The 17,905-nt window shown below is 43.4% G+C and overlaps 1 protein-coding gene across 1 annotated transcript; it reads right to left on the bottom strand.

The window, feature by feature from the left end:
* Positions 1–2,394: 2,394 nt before the first annotated feature.
* LOC100828472 (dnaJ protein ERDJ2) lies at positions 2,395–10,288 on the bottom strand. The gene is made up of 10 exons (XM_003563820.4): positions 9,747–10,288; positions 9,555–9,650; positions 8,768–8,888; positions 8,565–8,671; positions 8,251–8,468; positions 7,164–7,341; positions 6,953–7,072; positions 5,497–5,583; positions 3,568–3,678; positions 2,395–3,440 (listed from the first exon to the last, which is right to left on the bottom strand). Exons 1-10 carry the CDS (start codon positions 9,930–9,932, stop codon positions 2,619–2,621), a joined length of 2,046 nt encoding a protein of 681 aa, XP_003563868.1. The 5' UTR covers positions 9,933–10,288; the 3' UTR covers positions 2,395–2,618.
* Positions 10,289–17,905: the final 7,617 nt, after the last annotated feature.

A 17,905-nucleotide genomic window follows, 5' to 3' on the forward strand; every position in this document is an offset into this window, starting at 1 on the left:
TCAAGGAACCCCTATAATTGGGTGCGAAGCTTAGAACAAATTTTGGATTCTTTTTTCACATAACTACGACCCTTCAAATTAGTTACGAGGAACCTAAATGGTGGCATTGCAGCTGATTGATAGCAAATATGACTAGCTGGGCCCACCCATGAGGGTAATTTTGGCAAAAAAATGATGACATGGCTAGTCAGCTAGATCTGACATAAACCGGCCCGATTAGGACCACCCCAGCAAACTATAGGGGTAGGCAGAGACAACATCAGGTCGGTCTTTAAAAAAAAAGCTCGCCATCATGACAGCTCAGCTCAGCTTGGGCCATGCCTGGGCCCCGGCATCACGGGCCGACACAGCCCGGTCCATTTAGCACTTTTCTATCTTTTTTTCATTTTTCTTTGTATTTTGTATGGGGCCCGTCGAGCTAAATGCAGCCATGCTGGCGGCCCTTTCTGGGCCTACCTTCCGCGTTGGTGGGCCGGCACAGCACAACCCGTTTATATGCGGGGCCTAGGGGGCTGGGCCAGGCTAAGCCCAGTTAGTAGCAGGCTAGGCGAGGCATAGTTGATGCCAACAGAGACGGTTGGCAGGGGCGGGCCCAGGGCCCATGCTAGGGGTGCTACAGCTTGGGAGGAAGCATACGAGGGGGTTCAGCCTAAATTACAGAATTCCAAATCACTCAGTTGGCCCATGATACTCCCCTGCATTGGCTGTTTTCTGGACCCACCCGTGACGGTTGGGGTAGTCATAGTGTCTGGAAAGCATGCCAACATGGAGCGAGCAGTGATCTAGCGCTAGGCTGTGTGGAAGGAAGGTTGAAGATACTGGTTAGACGGTTAGCCTCGTACGTATTCTGCCAAACCTCCCGGTGCCGCGCACGGGATCCACACCCATCACAATTACCAACCACGTGTCCAATCCATTTTGCTTAATCTCTCTTTCCTCTGGTTAGTAATGGGCTAGTCCCAGCGTTTCTCTCTCCCCATCTATCTCTCTGCCGCAAGCCCAGAGTCTGACTGCTCTCTCCTTCTGTCTCTTTCCTGGCACGAACGCCCCCATCTCTCTACGCCGCCGCAACCTTACTCGCCACGCGTCAGCGCTCCGACGGTCGGATGGGGAGAGTAAGGAAGAAGACCTTAGCTCGGTGAATCATCTATGTCGCAATGTTCTTTTCTCGGAGAGCGCAAGATCTCCAGGTGGCCGCGGCCATGCTACTCGCCTCCCCATACTCGTCCCTGCCCGCCGACCTATTCTTCTTTGCCGCTAGATCCAGTCCTCCAGCCCGCGGTGGCAAGTCGGTGGTGAGTGCAGAAAGTATTTCTTTTTCTGGATCCACCTGATCCCTTACCGAAGATGCATAGCCTTTAGTAAATCGGATTCGTGAAAGGTACCAAATTCGCGAACTGATCTTAGGTATACTTAATTGTATCATCGATGAGTTGATTTGTTTTGATGTCCTTTAACGTGCTTTTCTAGTGCTAAAATGTATTCATTTTCGTGTGGGTTGATGTACAAGGACTTGGTATTAAAAATTGATATTGTACCAGCCAGAAAATGGCACTGCGGTACTCAAAGGACACGCGCGTCAGTCCTCAAGATTGCGCAGGCCAATCCTCTTCGTCCGTCACAGGAAACCTAGCCTACCTAGGGGAGCAAATATTCGAACTGTCATCTCGCTTTACGTTGGGGGGAGGGCTGGGCATTCGGTTTCACCGAACCGATCGGTTCGGTGCTTCGGTGTTTAGAAAATTTCGGTTTTCAGGGAATAAGCACCGATCGGTTACGGAACATGCTAACCGAGGCTTTCGGTCACCCACTAATTCGGTTCGGTGCCCCGATCTCACCGAACATGACCGAACATCTGTACTGCTCATGACACCAATTCAGTACTAGTGCACTACAATCAACAGCAGTTTGTACTTTTTTCTGTTCCTGTACTTGTAAAAGGCTGTCAGGCTGTCAGGACACAGCACTCAGCAGGCTCGGACGACATATTCAATCAAAGCTTTCATCGGTCAGAAAAGAAAATGGCAAATTAGAATTGAACACTGCATATCATAGACATTAAACAAAAAATTAGAAATAAGGACTTGCGTTGGCATGCTAGGAGCAGCCTTCAATCCTATGATAGACACTAAACAAAGATATGTTGGTGTCTCGGTTAATTCAGTCACCCGAGGCATATACCCGAATTGACCAAACTTAGTTCGATTTTCCACAGTTGGCAACCGAATGTGTAACCAAACATTTCGGTTTCGGTGAATTCGGCTTCGGTTCCGGTTTATTCGGTTCGGTGAATCGGTTTTCGGTTAATATGCCCACCCCTGGTTGGGGGCTTGGGGCACAACCAGGTAAAACCCGGGAACCAACTTTTTTTTTTCTTTTGATATGTTTCCAAAGTAAACTGTAACTACTCCAACTCCATTTGGTCCGAAGCATTAAAATCCCGGCGATCCAATTTGCCATTTTCTTAATTTAAATGAATAATAAAATAAAAATGGAAGGTCAAGTACTAACTGTTACTCCCTGTTCTTGCTCTATAAGTCGACGCCGTGGATACTTTATGTTTCACCAGGCACAAAGGGCAAAAACATGGGTGTTAAGCTTCTACACGGGGTATTGTATCAATCATCGCTGCCCGAATCTATATCAGAGTTTGCTCTTCGATGGGCTGCTCCATTTGCAACCTTACCCTTTCCCTTGTTCTTTTCTTCTTCCTCATCATCACTGTATTCGCTCTCGTAATCGTCATACTCCTCTTCTTCGTCCTCCTCTTCCTCCTCAATGCCGTCCTCTGTTACCGGCCCTTCTTCAGGCACATGTGCCCTTGTTCCAGCGCGGCTGCGCTTCAGAACCTTCAGCTTAAAGTTAGTCTTGCTGTCGCAGCCAATCCATGTGTCACACAAGCAGAAGGAAGTCAGGTTGTGATTGCCCTCAGCTGGGGCTTGAAACTTGCCCATTACCAACCTACTGCCTTTCTTCACTCTGTCAACTGCCTCTCTGACTGCAGTTCCTACTTCCTTGGGGCTTGCACCCAGTGCTTCCTGGGTGTCTTGTATAGCTTTTGATGCTGCAGTTATAGCTGTAGCCTCGTCCATGAAGCTGACTTTCTGGGATAACCAAACGTTGTTCGAAGCAGTGTCTGCTAGAAGCAACCAGAAATTCTCTTCCCTGTGGAATGGGAAGAAAGGAGCATGGGGAAGAGCAGCAGTTAGGCCGCTGCGACGCTGAAGCGAGACCCAAGCATACATTGTCACAACATCACCCTCTTGTATGCCCTCTTCTCCTTCAGTCTCGCATCTAATATCCACCTCAATAGTAGGAACCATCTCCAGTACAAGCTCTACATCCCGAGCTTCTTCTTCAGAAAGGCCAGCTACTTGTGTCAGCAGTGCAGCACGATCCCCCTCAGACATATCGCAAAGTTCTTGGAATGCCCGAATTTTCTGCAGTTAGAAAAGGAATAAGTTGTTATGCTCCAAAGGATAAATCATTTCTCAGACATGCTATTAGTTTTCCATGTATATTTGTTCACTTTATTACTTTTCATATTGTAAGGCCTGATGGAAATACCTTGCGAGCAATTTTTTTGACCGTCGCTTCAGTAAAATGTGGCAGCTGCAAGAAAGGTGCTATTCCTTCTGAATTACCTCCACCAGCTTTTCGAGCACTGAGAGGAACAGCCTAAATTACGTGTTCAAATATTTACATTATCATCAATGGTGATAAAAGAACTTATAAACTGTAAGCAAATGTCAAGACGAAAGCGTTTGAAAGTGTAAAATGAATACAACTCTACTTTCAAGACGACAACTGACAAACCCTTCTTTAGATGGCAATAAATGCAGCTGAATGCCATGATAAGAGGGACTGATACACAATGTAGTGCACTAATACAGAGTGCGCAAAAGAACAAATGCAGATCTGTTACAAGATCAATTCAGACTGGCTCTTGAAGAACGAACGATCCTCAAAAAAGTCAACAGTGAATGAGTCCGACTCGAGTTCGTTAGTAAAAGGCGTGGCAAGAGAGCAAGTTCGACTCGCGAATGATCTGCCATTGAGAACTACCGTTGATTGAACGTAAGTGTGCACACTATCAATCATTGTAAAATACCACATTGTGATGAGTTTTCATTTCGCCTTGGACGCGTAGCTTAATCGTGCTTAGGTAGTCAGATTATTTGCGGCAGTAACAGTCCTTAAAGAGAAAACGGAGGGGAGAAAGATAGAGAAGTAGGGCCCTTGGGCTCAAAAAATAATTTATTGGGCTCAAAAAGAAGTAGTGCCCAGCAATGCAATATGGCCCGTTTGGCCCACCAGCTGCTGCACTCTTAGGGTTACTGCACCCTCGATCCCATTCCCAGCCACAGTCACATAGGACAGCTAGCAAAATAGCAGCAGCTCTGGCTGTGGTAGAAACGACATCTCCCAGCGACAACAGACCACTGGTAATGAAGATGCTGCAACGATATCGACTGCTTTCTCTCCTCCCCGCCACTTCCTCTCCTCCCCTGTGACCGTAGCTGCCTCCAGCTCTGCCTAGGCGACCTGCCTGCTTAATTGGCTGCCTATGGCAAATGCCCAAGCGTTCAGGCTGCAAACTGAGGCCTGAGGCCTGGAGCAAGCCCAAATCAGTCAGGCCCGGGTTCCTGGACCAGGTTAATGGGCCGGGCTGCCCATGAACAAGTACACATTAACTGAGGGAATCAGTTTGTGAATTTAGTGAAGCATATGATGCTTCAACATTGACCAAATCAGAATTCAAAATAAAAAAATCACTGAATGCACATCCATTTAATGGATAAGATTTTGATAAACAATGATAACTAGAACTCCAAGGTTAAAAATAACAGGTGGTACATCTTAGCAGAAAATATTTCATCAGCTAATTATCAACAGGATGGAGGATGTGTTTACTTTGAGAAAGCACATGAATCTACAGTTCTAGAACATCTTAGCCACACAATGTTAATCTATGTTTGAAAACACTGACCAGAATATATAACATTGTTCAAGAAATCGGCCGATTCAGCGATTAATCGGCCGATTAATCGCTGATCGGCAGGCCACCGTGCAGATTAACACTTATCACCGCAGTTAATCGCCCAAGCCAATTAATCGGTTGTAATCCGCCAGCCAGCCCCTGCTCAAAGCCTTGAAGAGCTTCACTGATGCCTTTGCTTCCTCCCAAGCTGCTGCTGCTCCCATCCGTTTTCACTGATGCCTTTGCTTCTCTTGATTTGTTTTAGATGGCTGCACCTTCCCAAGGTTCTGATGCGGCAAGTAGCCCAATATATAATTATATATACTATATAGTATAATGGTCGACAGTTTAAACCGATTAATCGGTCCGATAACCGATTAATCTCTAATCCCTACCCAACCGAGCAGTTACCGATTACCGATTTCTTGAACAATGATATATAAACATCACACGAAACATGAACTGATCCACCACAAGTTAGCTGAAGTAAATGCAAATGGAGAAATTGAAAATACCTGGATGATACTTTGAGAAAGCTCAACTACACCAATTGCAGGTCTGAGCCATCCAAAACCATGGGGGCTCCTTGGTAGAAGTGCAATCTGCAGGCCAACAAGTGTATTAAATTATGAGGCATCTAATATTTTGCAAAAAAACTATGCTAGATCAAAAGTGAAGGGAAAAAAGGAAATTACAACATGTATTTGTATCCATTCAAATATTCATATTGAGATACCAAAGAAAAAATATCCCTTACAAGAAATAGCAGCACTAGGGTTTCAAGGATATGGTTATATATCAAATAAAAACTTGCAGCTCCAGCAAAGTTGACTAAATCAGACATGTGATGCATCTGACCTCAAACACAATGATCTTTACGTGCAAAAAATGTTTCAGCACCACAAGATTAAGAAAAGGCATGGCATTGCTTCTCACACTACGATGATCAAGCGATAGTCTAAGTAATTGCATAAACCAGACAAAAAATCTGTCTGCCATACTGCACATCCACAAGGCCACGGTCTACATAACGCACAAACAGCTCAAGCACCTGTTTACAGTTTACACATGCCTATTGCTGTGAAATAAAATTACTGAGCCACAATTGTGTGTTAGTTAATACTCCCACCTTAGTCCTTTTCATCTAAGGCATATGGTTTTTGTCCCAAGTCAAACTTTTTAAAGTTTGACCAAGTTTATAGGAAAAACTATCAACTTATGGAACACCAAACCAATATCATTAGATCAAGCATGAAATATATTTCCATAATATATTTATTTTTGTATTATAGATGTTGATACTTTTTCCTATAAATTTGGTCGAACTTTAGAAAGTTTGACTTAAGACAAAAACCATATGCCTTATAATATGGGAAGGAGGGAGTATGTATTTTGTTCATTGGACCTAGTCAGTAACAACTAATGTAAGCTCCACATTTTGAAACTTAACAAGAGCTATTAATCTATCATCCCGCACAAAGATTATGTGGTGTCATACTGTAGGCGGAGTAACCTGACAGGCAAAACCAACAACAAACCCTTACGGCCATAAGCACATAACCATTTATAAATGTTTGAACTAAGGCCAATTTATGACAAACCAAGTTGAGGACTAAATTATGCATAAATCCTACCATGCCAGGTCATCTACCTGTGTTGTATTAATTTTACTACCATTTCATGGACAAATTACTACGATAAATTGTGACAATTTACTAATCCTGAAAATAACTTTGAATAGCTCACTTGCTCAGATAGCCAGTCTCTAAATAAGAGTCGCTAAATAAAACAAGTATACTGCAGCAATGCAAAACCCACATAAACTGGTCTGGACTCTGGAGCTAGGATATGTGTTTATGTTTGCTATAAATTGTAACAGCTTCCTCAATAGCACAGAAAAGGAGACATCGTAAGGAAAAAAGCATGTGCAACTTCACAATTAATAAGGACAGAAATTCACAAATCAAGTACCTTAACTAGCTCTTCCAGAAGACGAGGTGCAAGTTCAAGCATGTGTTTGTAATCTTTTGCTAATGCTGGTGTCAAAGCAAATGCCTCTCGAGTAAGATGAGCCTGAATCAAGAGTTCCGTCTGAAAATAAGAAAAGTTGAGCTTGAAGAAGAATCATCATATCATAAATATCAGTTAGTACCATGACATGCAGGTCGTACTAAAGACCAACCTTTACTAGTGATGGATGCTGCTTCCAGAACTTGGCTTGTTCTGTTCTGATATTCTTTAAATCTAAATTTAACTCGCTTCTAACGGCTACGAACAATTTCTGGAGGGGCTCATCATCACTGCGCCGTACTGGCATCTCCATATATTCTGCAGCCTTGATGAAGACATCCATTACTTTGCTGAAACATGCAACCGATAGTTCCATTGATCAAATGGTAAACGGGAATAATGATTTCTAGGGTTAATAGATAAATTTAGAACCCATAATCCATAACAGAAGAGGACTGTGAACCAAAGAGGAAGGTTGCAGACATTGGGTCCAATTGGCATTTATACAGGTTACTTACACAAAAAATCTATTAGACTACATATTTTGCTAAGTAGCAGCAAAACATGCTCTATAAAATATTAAGTATTTTCCCTAATTATTGTCAACAGAGTTCTCCCAACTATAAATCTTATCATGAAAAATGGAAAAAATCCCAACTAGCTAATATCCTTGCTTCCCTGTGATCTTTTCTTGAGCCTTTTGGCTCTCCTTTTCTCTTTTGCTTCGTTTTGAAGCTTGTAAATATGTTGTAACATTTTTGGTGATTATCAAATATATGCAGTATGAGCCTCTCCTGCTGTTTTTCGGGTCAAAAAAAATTATTCATTGATTTAGTGTGGTGCAGCGCACATAGTGTTATTTTGTCCTAAAATCAATAACTAAAAAACATCAGTATCAATATGAGATGTGTAGTCAGAAAGGCAAAAAAAATATGTCTTGATTGCTGGATTATAAAGCAAGAATAACAAATCACAATGAGATGTTCAGCACGATGTTTATTCTCTAATGCTGCTCACAGGCAGTTGCTCATGGCACTAGTCTCATGCTTGGCATTGAGACATCAAATGATAAAAGAAGTGTATTCACGTCAACAATAAGATCTGCAATGTCCCATGTCTAATTATCTGGATGGACGAGTGTTTTAACTTTCACAATAAGATATATTTAGTCAACATATCATATCATGAAGCCAATCAGCAAAGCTCAAAAAGATGGAAAATCCAGATGGACAAATAATGAGATGTTTGTATGTTCATACCTCGGAGCTAGAGATGGCTTCATAAAATAGTAATAAGTGGACAGAGTTTGATGCATGACATAATTTCCAGTATACTTCGATGACCTTGACAAATAAATAACTGCTATCATCAACGGGCAGAGGATGCAAAGCCCCACTATTCCTAAAAGCATTATCCCACCAGATGCACCATCCATATTCAACAAGAACTTGGGCAAAGCAATCCCCATTTGGAACCCCTAATACACATATAACAGAATATTCATGTAAGCTTCAGAAGCTGCTGAAAAGGTTTAGTTTTCTGCTATGTTATGAATGACTAGTGTACACATTACCTGACGCCCATCTGGATGACCATACTTCTCATAATTATCACGAGATGTAGGATCGGTTAATGCCTGATACGCCTTGGATATGGATTCAACAAAATAAGTGTGGGCCTCTGGGAAGGTGACGGGCAAAAAATACCACAAATAAGCTTTTAAATAACAACAGTAAAAGAATTAATAATTACAAAATAGTGAGAAACACATTTTACCAGGATCAGGATTTTTATCAGGGTGGTATTGAATAGAAAGCCTCCTGTACGATTTCTTTATATCAGACTCAGACGCCCCTGGTTCCAGTCCAAGAATGCTGTATGGCTCAAATACTTGGACCTAGGAAATCCAAAATCATAAATCAATTATTGGGATCTTACCTTGGTGAAATTTCAAGAAAAATGCCTTCATGGTTCATATAGAGCATTAAACATATAATATCCTCGATTAACTTGCAGATTTATTATTAACACAAAGATGCATTGCCATGAATGACCGTGACTTTGAAAAAGCTAACTGGAATGAACCAATGCCAGGAAAAGTAACATATTAGCTAGTCCTGAAGTCTACAATATTAAGATTACCAAAAGGTTTCTGCATACATCATTGTTCTGACAATTTTCAAGGGAGTGACACATGAATGAGGCTTCAGAAGATTATAAGGGAAACTGAACAGCAACTAAGGCATGCTAGCCTCTCTAGTATCCTAACAAATTCGTTGGGTTTGCTGCTCTTAATTAAAAAAAGCTTCTTGGTGTTATGCAGAAGTAACAAAACATGAGCATCGTGGTGGCTGCTCTGATATGGTAAAGATGAATATTTAGTTATGTACTTTTGGGCTGTTAAATTGCTTCAGTACAGCGACATACCGATGAGAACTATTCTAGGTAACGTAATCAACAAGAAAACATGAATAGGTATTCAATCCTTCTGTATCTAGTTCACGTCAGAGAAGAATTTCAGTCAACTCCTTGGAGAAGGCATAACAGCCGGAGGTTACCATACCTCACGGCTGATGAGTTTGATGTAGTAAACGAGGAATATCACAACGATCCAGAGAAGCAAAATGGTCAGATTGCTCCACGTCGAGAAGTTTGATATCTGCAAGGCAAACAGTCAGAACACAACCATAAAGCGGCAGTGCTAAAACTCTACTACCAGCGTCTGAAGATAAACAGCCGCAACCCACCCACACACCTTCTTGTAGATCGACTTGCGGTACTTGCCGGAGCGGTGGCAACCGGAGCAGCGACAGTGGATGGTCTTGGCCTTGGCGGTAGCGGCGTGGCACAGCCGCATGATCGTGTACGGCACCAGCGGCAGCGCGATCATGGTCAGGATGAATATCAAGAACAGCGAGCTGTTCTCCTCAGCCGCAGCCATGGCTTCTGCAGACTCCCCTCACAGGCCAATGGCGGAGGACCCAGTAGGGCGGCCGCCCTACCTTGATTTTTGCCTCAGTTACGAATTGGGGAGATCAAGGAGATGAAACGGAGAGCTAAAGGGCAGAATCGGTTCGTGGGGTGGTTTGGGGAGGAGAAACGGTCGGGAGCGAGAGAAACGAATTAACGAAGGGGAGATCAACCGGCAGCGGCGGCGGCGCTTGCGTTACTGGGGTCAGTCGTGCGCGACGAGGAAGACGAGCCAGGGGTATGGGGCGGTCGGCGGCGGCTCGGTGTCAGATCCGGGATCCAGAGCAAAGGGGAAATGGGGAAGCTGCTATACGTTACGACGTTTGTATTTTATTTTATTTTTAGCAAAGTTACGACGTTTGTAGAGTACGATTTTCTTACTACAGTAAACGGACCGCTACAGCTAGGAATCATATTCAGAGCCCAAGCCCCGTTGAGAGCACGAGCAACGTGGGGTTCGCTAGAAAATTTTCAAGCAAGGGCTGCTAGGAAAGAAAAACTGCTCCAATCGTACCTCTCACTTATGGAGACCAAATGAAAAAAAATAGAATCATGTGATTTTTATCCAACCTTCTGTGTCTCTCTTGCTGGTCCCATCAAAATCAACACAAGTTAGAAGCAAAGCAAGTACTGGAATCGATTCCTCGAAACATTTCTTAGCTAGCACCAGTGCAGTGCATAGAAGCAGTGCTAGTACTACTTTTTTCTCTTAGCTATGCTTGTTGACCAACGTTGCTCTTACTCTAAATGCATGTACAATGTACCGGTGCTAATAACCTAACACAAGCACCGACGTTTCAAAAACAAAAACTGTTGCAATGTGTTCCATTCTTAGCATCTGCATATGGCCCCACTGATCAGAACTTTCCCCACCAAAGTCTTTCTCCCTCTCGTATCCTCTTCCTCCTGCGAGACTGCTCCTCCTCCTCTACTCCAACGACCGTCCATCTCCGGCAGTAAATTCAACGCGCCCTCCAGATCTGCCACTTCGCCAGCTTTTCCGGCAACGGCGGACTCACGCGTGCGGATCTGGGTTGGCCGGATTTGGCGTCCGGACTTGCGCCTGTGCCTCCAAGCATCTGTGCCTCCACGTGCCGGCGACGACCCTCAAGCAGGCGGCGACGGGGCCCGTGTCTTCTCCTTCCGTTCTCCTCCCCGACGTCCTCTCTAGCCGTTGCTCCCTCGTCTCCCGCCACCTGGATCTGGATGCGATGATGCCGAGGCACTCCACGGCGAAGGGCTGGAGTAACAGGGAGATGGAGGAGGAAGGAGGGGCTCGGGGTGGGACCTACGTCAAGATGGCAATGGGTACCCATTACCCGTTTACCCGGCAGGTAAAAACCCATTAGAGTACGGGTATGGGCCAAAATTTTACCCATGGGTATGTAAATGGGGAAAATGGTGTACCCGGCGGGTATGACGGGTACGGGTATGGGGAGGTGATACCCATACCCTTATACCCATGTACCCGTGTTGACAAGTGGGTCCTCTTGAATCTCTGAACATTGCCGATGCTTGTTTTTTTCCACAGAATCGATGGTGATGGTAACTGGGCCTTGCTGGACACAATATTTGATGGGTCGTCTCGGTCTGTTGGGCCAATCACGAACCCTAACCTCCTCTACTAGCCTTCTCTCGATCTCTACTCTCAGTCTTGACTCTCCCCGTTTCCGTTCCAGGAGGCCACACCCAGGCGGCGGCGGATCCAGTGGCGCTGTTTTTAGCATATATGTTGTTGTTTATGTTACTGTTTTTAGCAAATATGATATTGTTTATGTCAAATGTAATGTTATTTATAACTATGTGATCAAAAAATTAAACGGATATTTTTACCCGCGGGTACCCGTCTACCCTGACGGGTCACGGGTATGGGCAAAAGTTGTACCCGGTCACGGGTATGGGTACGGGTAACGGGTCAGCTCACAGACGACGGGTACGGGTATGGGGAGCCAATACCCGTGCCCATACCCTGCGGGTGCCATCTAGAGACCTACGAGGTCAACTATCTACTAAATCGGTGCAAGTAGTTGATTCGATTCTAGGAAAAATTTCTTAACGACCCAATGTTTCAAGGGCAAGAAGCGGTTCCAGCTTCTAGCATCAGTTGTTGACCAACGCCGCGCATGCTCTAACAGAGTTTCAGAACGGTCGACTTGCGTCTGAGGGTTTCAGCTGCATCAATTTTCTCTTTCTGACTCGTAAAAAACAATATCCAAGATCCCACTTTTACGATGCAAGATTCTCGAGACATCTATACAACATATCATATATTCCCTTCGTCTCATATCAAGTGTCGAAATATTATATACATGTAGACGTATTTTAGTATATAAATACGTTCATTTATAGACAAATTTGTGCCACTTGATATGTGATGGAGAGAGTAAAAAGTATGTTTAGCGGACTGTAGCCACACAAGAAGGATGAATCAAGATGTGAGATATCGTTTTAGAACGAGCCGCAAAAATTGTAAAGCCAGATGTGTGCATGTTTCGAAGGAAGATGAGATGTGCAGCCGGCAGCCGTATGACGTGCTTGATGCTGGGCATGAGACATGTGCTTGGACGGGTTGGGTTGGGAGCTCGTACGGAAGGGAATAAATGCAGCAGCATCATAACTTCGTCATACTGATTTCCTCATGTGTTTCCGATTTATTATATTGTATATATTGTTTAGCAATGATAACGATCGAGATTACACAGCACGGTAGCTTGACTTACAGAGAACGGTAAAAATAAGCACAATAACGACAACGGGGTAAAAGTAAATAGTAAATGGTAAAAGGACAAACATTTGCGTCGTTGGAGCAAGTGGCTTCGTCATGATCAATCCCAGTCATTGCTCGTCTAAAGAAAATACCGGTTCACTTGTATACTTCACTATCGGACGACACTCGGAGTCTAAGAATGCCCCCTCCAAATGATGTCACTTGTCCTCCAGGAACACGATGATCACCGAACCACTCTTAACCCGTAGTGCGAAAGAAACCTGAAAACTCCTTTCTGAAATCAGCATCTTCCCATGCAGCCTCCTCTAGTGATAAGTTCTCCCATTGCACGATTGACATATTGTAGCGAGAAATCTGACGAGTGTCCAACACAAGAGCAGGAGCATTTCGAATCTTAGGACATGGCACTGCTTTTTGGACCTAATTGCTTCTATCTTAACTCCATTAGGTAGCAGCAAATGATAAGCAACGCTTCCCACATGTGCTAGCACCCGTAATGGTCCATAGAACTTGTTGTGCTATTTCAATGCACCACGGAAACCAAATGGTGCAACACGGTAAGGTGCATTTTCAAATAAACCATATGATCAATTTCTCAATCGACTGAGAAATTGTTGTTGCTCAGTCAACGAGCCTCTACGTCAGACTCGTCAATATTCTCAGTTGGTGCGTGCGTTGAGTCCCCCATCGATCCCCCTAATATAAAAATTATAGTGCAACAGAAAAAATTGGATGGCTACTATAGAACCCATGTATACTGACTGAGAATTGAATTAGATGGTCCCAAAAGAAAACCTATAGACCCCTGTATATCAACTGAGAATTGCATTAAATGGTCTCAAAACAAAATCTAGTCTTGCACAAAATGTGTATGTATCCAAAAAATAGTCTACCCACAACAAAAAAATATACAACATCTATGGTAGATATAAAAAAAGAAGACCACAAATGTAACCATGCAAGACAAAAAAAATACACAATTTCACGGCTCAAGGATTCCACACTCAACACAAATAAGAAAAGCCCATAAACACATAGTAGAAAACAGGCCCGAACCAGCCCACAAAAACGTCATAAGCCAAAGCTAGTCCCATCCACTTCAGGTGCCCTGCTCGGGCAAACAGATAGACAACCATTGTACGCAAGGAAAGCACGTATTATATCACAGACTAAATCACATTTCAAATCACGGGCAAACATAATCGACCGAGAAAAAGATATTTCTCAGACGTACTGAGCCTTAGCAAAATAATTTCTGAAATGTATCAAAAGATGTACAATGTTTGTTGTGATGGTGGCTCTTATTGTAGCATTTATTTCTCAAATCTCATACTCGGTATTTTTGTCCCCCAAAGATAATCACTTCAATGGCATTATGCTGGTTCACAATAATTGACACGTTACAATAATTTATTGAACTGATGCGAGTGAAATGATGTGGAATCCACAAACTTGGCACATGAGAACAGTTTAGTCCATTAACTTGTAAATCGTGCATTCGACATTCTAAACGTGGCAAGCAAGAACGTTTTCAGTCCAAATCACATTTTAGAGCTTGAATGTGCCGCGTGGTGGCTGATGGCTATTAGGGGAGTTCTGACGGGAATTTCTAGCAAACTTGCATCTCTAGAATTTTCTAAGCAGCTCCTAATTTTTTCTCAATTTTCCCAAATAAAAATGGAAGGAGGCTTGAACCTCGGGAAAAAAATGAAAGAAACTTTAGGAAGTCATTTAGATTTTTTTCTCGCAAGGAAGTTATTTGGTTTTAGAGCAACAACATACCTTTTGAAGTTTGAACATTCCTAATTGCCATGCCAGTTGCCTCATGGCAGATTTGATCTCTAAAACACAATTGGGACTGAAAGGGTAAAGTGTTTGCACCTATCAAGTTTAAGGGTGCATACGCACGATTTGCAAGTTTATGAACTAAGTGTTTCTACCTACCAAGTTTATGGAACAAAGATGCTATTTTCCTCTTTGATTTTCCATGTATACAACAGCTCTCGCGAGCTCGTACATGCGGCTAGCTACTTCGTGCGTGCACATGGATGTCGCTGTTTGTCATTTCAACTCCTTGAGGACTGAGAAGGAAATGAAGGTCGGCTTGAGTTCATGAAAAGGCGAAACTGATTAACGAAAACACATCCATATCCCATGAGTCATGAGAGATGGAATGATGCCTCATTTCTTAAAACGACGTTGCGATGTGACCTTAATTCTTAATTGTGGTACCTTACCGTGCAGGCGACTAGGCGAGGATTTAAGACCGGTCAGCGAAAAAATTCTACTCTCTCCGACCCATAAAAAATAAAGTGTCGTCTATTTTGTATTAAATTAGTACACATTTTGTATTAAGTGTGCAATATTTTTTATATATCGGAGGGAGTAGATCGACAAAATCAAAGCTACGTTCCCACATGCATGAATAAACAAAAGTGTTAAACACTGCTAGACGAGATCCATGGAAGAACACACATAAAATACGATCTTTTCTTTTTCTCGCATCCCCAAAGCATTCAAAGATACTCGGCAACAAAAGAGACACAAATTAAAAACGGGGAAAGCAGAGTGTCACATGGACAACTTTAGCTCCACACTCTGCTGACTGCATAAAAAGCCATAAAAAATTGCCACAAGAAGCAGAGGCTGAGTAGTTTGCTTTGCAACCCGAGACTCGTTGGTAGTGATCCAAGAAGAAAGAGACGAAAATCAATGGCTTCTTTGAGCCAGCTAACGCCGTACAGCAGCGGCAGCGGCTACTATCCTTCCTACGGCTCCGTCCAGCACGCCGGCAACAAGCTGCCGGGGGCAGACGACGAAGGCGGAGGCTCCTTCGGGCCGGTCCTGGTGGTGCTGGCCGTCATCTCTTTCCTCGCGATCTCCGCGTGCATTGCCGGCCGGCTGGGTGGCCGGGCATCCACAAAGTCCTTTGCCGAGAAGCAGCAGCAGAGTAGTAGTGCAGATGGTGCTGCCGAGAAGGGTTTGGGAGCGGTGATGTGGCCCCTGCCGAGCTCCCGCGCCACGGTCCACCATGATGATGAAGACGCTTTCGAGATCAAGCTAGCGCCGGCGGGGTCGGTGAAAGACGGCCTGTCGCGGCAGTATGCAGCAGGTTTCAGGTGTGCTCCTCCTCCTCCTGCAATTGCAAACAACGGTGGTGTAGCGAGAGTGCTGCATGTCAGGGGCGCTGGAGAGCCGTGCACTCCTGCCGTCCTGCCTGCAAAGCAAAACACTTGTAGCTGAGTACCGGGTCGGATCCACATGTCGGTGACTCCACGGCAGTTGTTTCTCAGTACTATACTCTTCAACAGCGTCCCGGTATTTTATTTTATTTTTGAAAGTCAGCATTTCCATTTTCTTTTTATACTACTTCGTTACAGTGTCCTGTAACAACTGTCTAATCAAGTCTTTACTTAAGATTTTCATTTTTGAGAATCAGAAACTCTGTAAGAAATACTCATTTTTTAAGAGAGAATGTTTTTTTAGGGATTTAGAGAGGACGTAACAAATACTCATATAAGGGTCGTAAACAATAGTGCTACACGCACGACATTTATATCTGTACGACGCACGTTATCGTTCAATCCCAATCCACATCTGCACATTTGATTTTCTTCCAAAACAAATATTACCAGGGAGACTCAGACAGCACAACCCTAGCCACGCCAGGTCGTACATGTATAGGACAACAAAACGCTTTTTTGAGGTGTACTCGGTCCGTTTCTAAATATCTGTATATTTAGACTTATATTAAGTCAAACATCGTTAATTTTGACCAACTTTATATAGATAAAAATACCAACATACTTCCTCCATTTCACAAAAAATGGCGTCCACGCTTTTCGAGATCGAACTTTGACCAACGTTTAGACCAATTGTATATAGATTATATGTTACAAATTTTATATCGTTGGAAAGGTTTTTAAAATACGAATCTAATGATATAATTTTTGTAACACATGAGCCTCAAATCATTAGTCTAATTATTGGTCAAAGCAAAATTTTGAAATGCGTGCGTACCAATCTTTGTGAAATGGAGGAAGTATGTAATACCAAACAAATACTATTTAAAAATGTTAATAGTAGTACTAATGATACTAGTTTATTAGTTTGGTGTCGCCTATGTGTTCGGTCAAAATTGATAAAATTTGACTTAAGACAATATCAAATGTACATATATTTAGAAACAAATGGAACATGCGAAGCACTTTGGTGCCGCAAAACGTAACAGGCTGTTTTAAGCTTGAGACCACGGAGAGACTACTTGGGTTGCGGAATTGATTGGCCAAAGTTAAAATGCCCGCTGAAGAAGAGAGCTAGGCAATTTTTTTTAAGCAACGATCTGGCTTTATTGATTTAAAAGACAAAGTACAAAAAATCGATACACAAACTAACAGAAATAACAACGATACTCAACAAAACTAAAAGTTTCATTGTAGTACTTCGAAGTAAACTTCTCTTGATCCATCCTTCGAATCTCAATACTTCTCCACGTATTTGTTGACAAAATTGTAAAATACCATATTTGCACAAGCTGAATTAATCTGAGAGGTTTTGAAAAGCCGCATGAGCCGCCCACCTCAAACGGTGAGTACCTAAGATCATTGAACGTACCATGGCCGGGATAATACTTTTTGCAAGACAAGCTGTAAAACTGCTTCTCCGTCGATGAATCCACAAGGAAAAAGACCAGCAACCCGAAAAGACGTGTCGTGAGAATCACTAACTCCATGGCATAGGTTGCAATGCCTACACCAGAACGATGAAAGAGCTAGAACACTAATCTTCTAGACGACGGCATCTCCATCGCCAAGACGCCACCGAGAAGCACACAAAAACCTAACAAAAGAAGATAACAAAACTTGATACCAGACATTGATCCATGGTTTCCCTCGTCTCTTAAAGTCAGATCGGCCATGAGAGACGAGAGAAACCGCTGGAGATTGAAATTTCTTCGAAGACAACGGCGGCTAGGGTTTCTCTTAGAACCGTAGAGAGCTAGGCAATTAAAGCTGGCGAACGGATCGGGCTTTTCCCGGTGTGTTGGAAACTCGGTCCCAGGCTTGAGACTTGCCCGGCCCGGCCTGGTCTGTGCTGCGCTTTTGCCTCTACCCTCAGCCCTGCGTGCCGGCCTGGCTATGTCCGTTTAGCCCAACCGATCTTGTGGCCCAACTCAAGTTTTTTAAATTTTCTACAGTTGGCCCATATGCTGAGGG

The sequence above is a fragment of the Brachypodium distachyon genome, chromosome 1 (assembly GCF_000005505.3).
Source record: "Brachypodium distachyon strain Bd21 chromosome 1, Brachypodium_distachyon_v3.0, whole genome shotgun sequence".
NCBI lineage: Eukaryota > Viridiplantae > Streptophyta > Magnoliopsida > Poales > Poaceae > Brachypodium > Brachypodium distachyon.

What these genes read in the sequence shown, in the direction of transcription:
- LOC100828472 (XM_003563820.4), bottom strand. Translation starts at nt 9,932, where the DNA reads ATGGCTGCGGCTGAGGAGAACAGCTCGCTGTTCTTGATATTCATCCTG. An exon ending in TGATAAAAATCCTGATCCTG is followed by an intron (nt 8,672 to 8,767) that starts GTAAAATGTGTT and finishes TCACCTTCCCAG; the next exon opens with AGGCCCACACTTATTTTGTT. An exon ending in GTCATCCAGATGGGCGTCAG is followed by an intron (nt 8,469 to 8,564) that starts GTAATGTGTACA and finishes TATGTGTATTAG; the next exon opens with GGGTTCCAAATGGGGATTGC.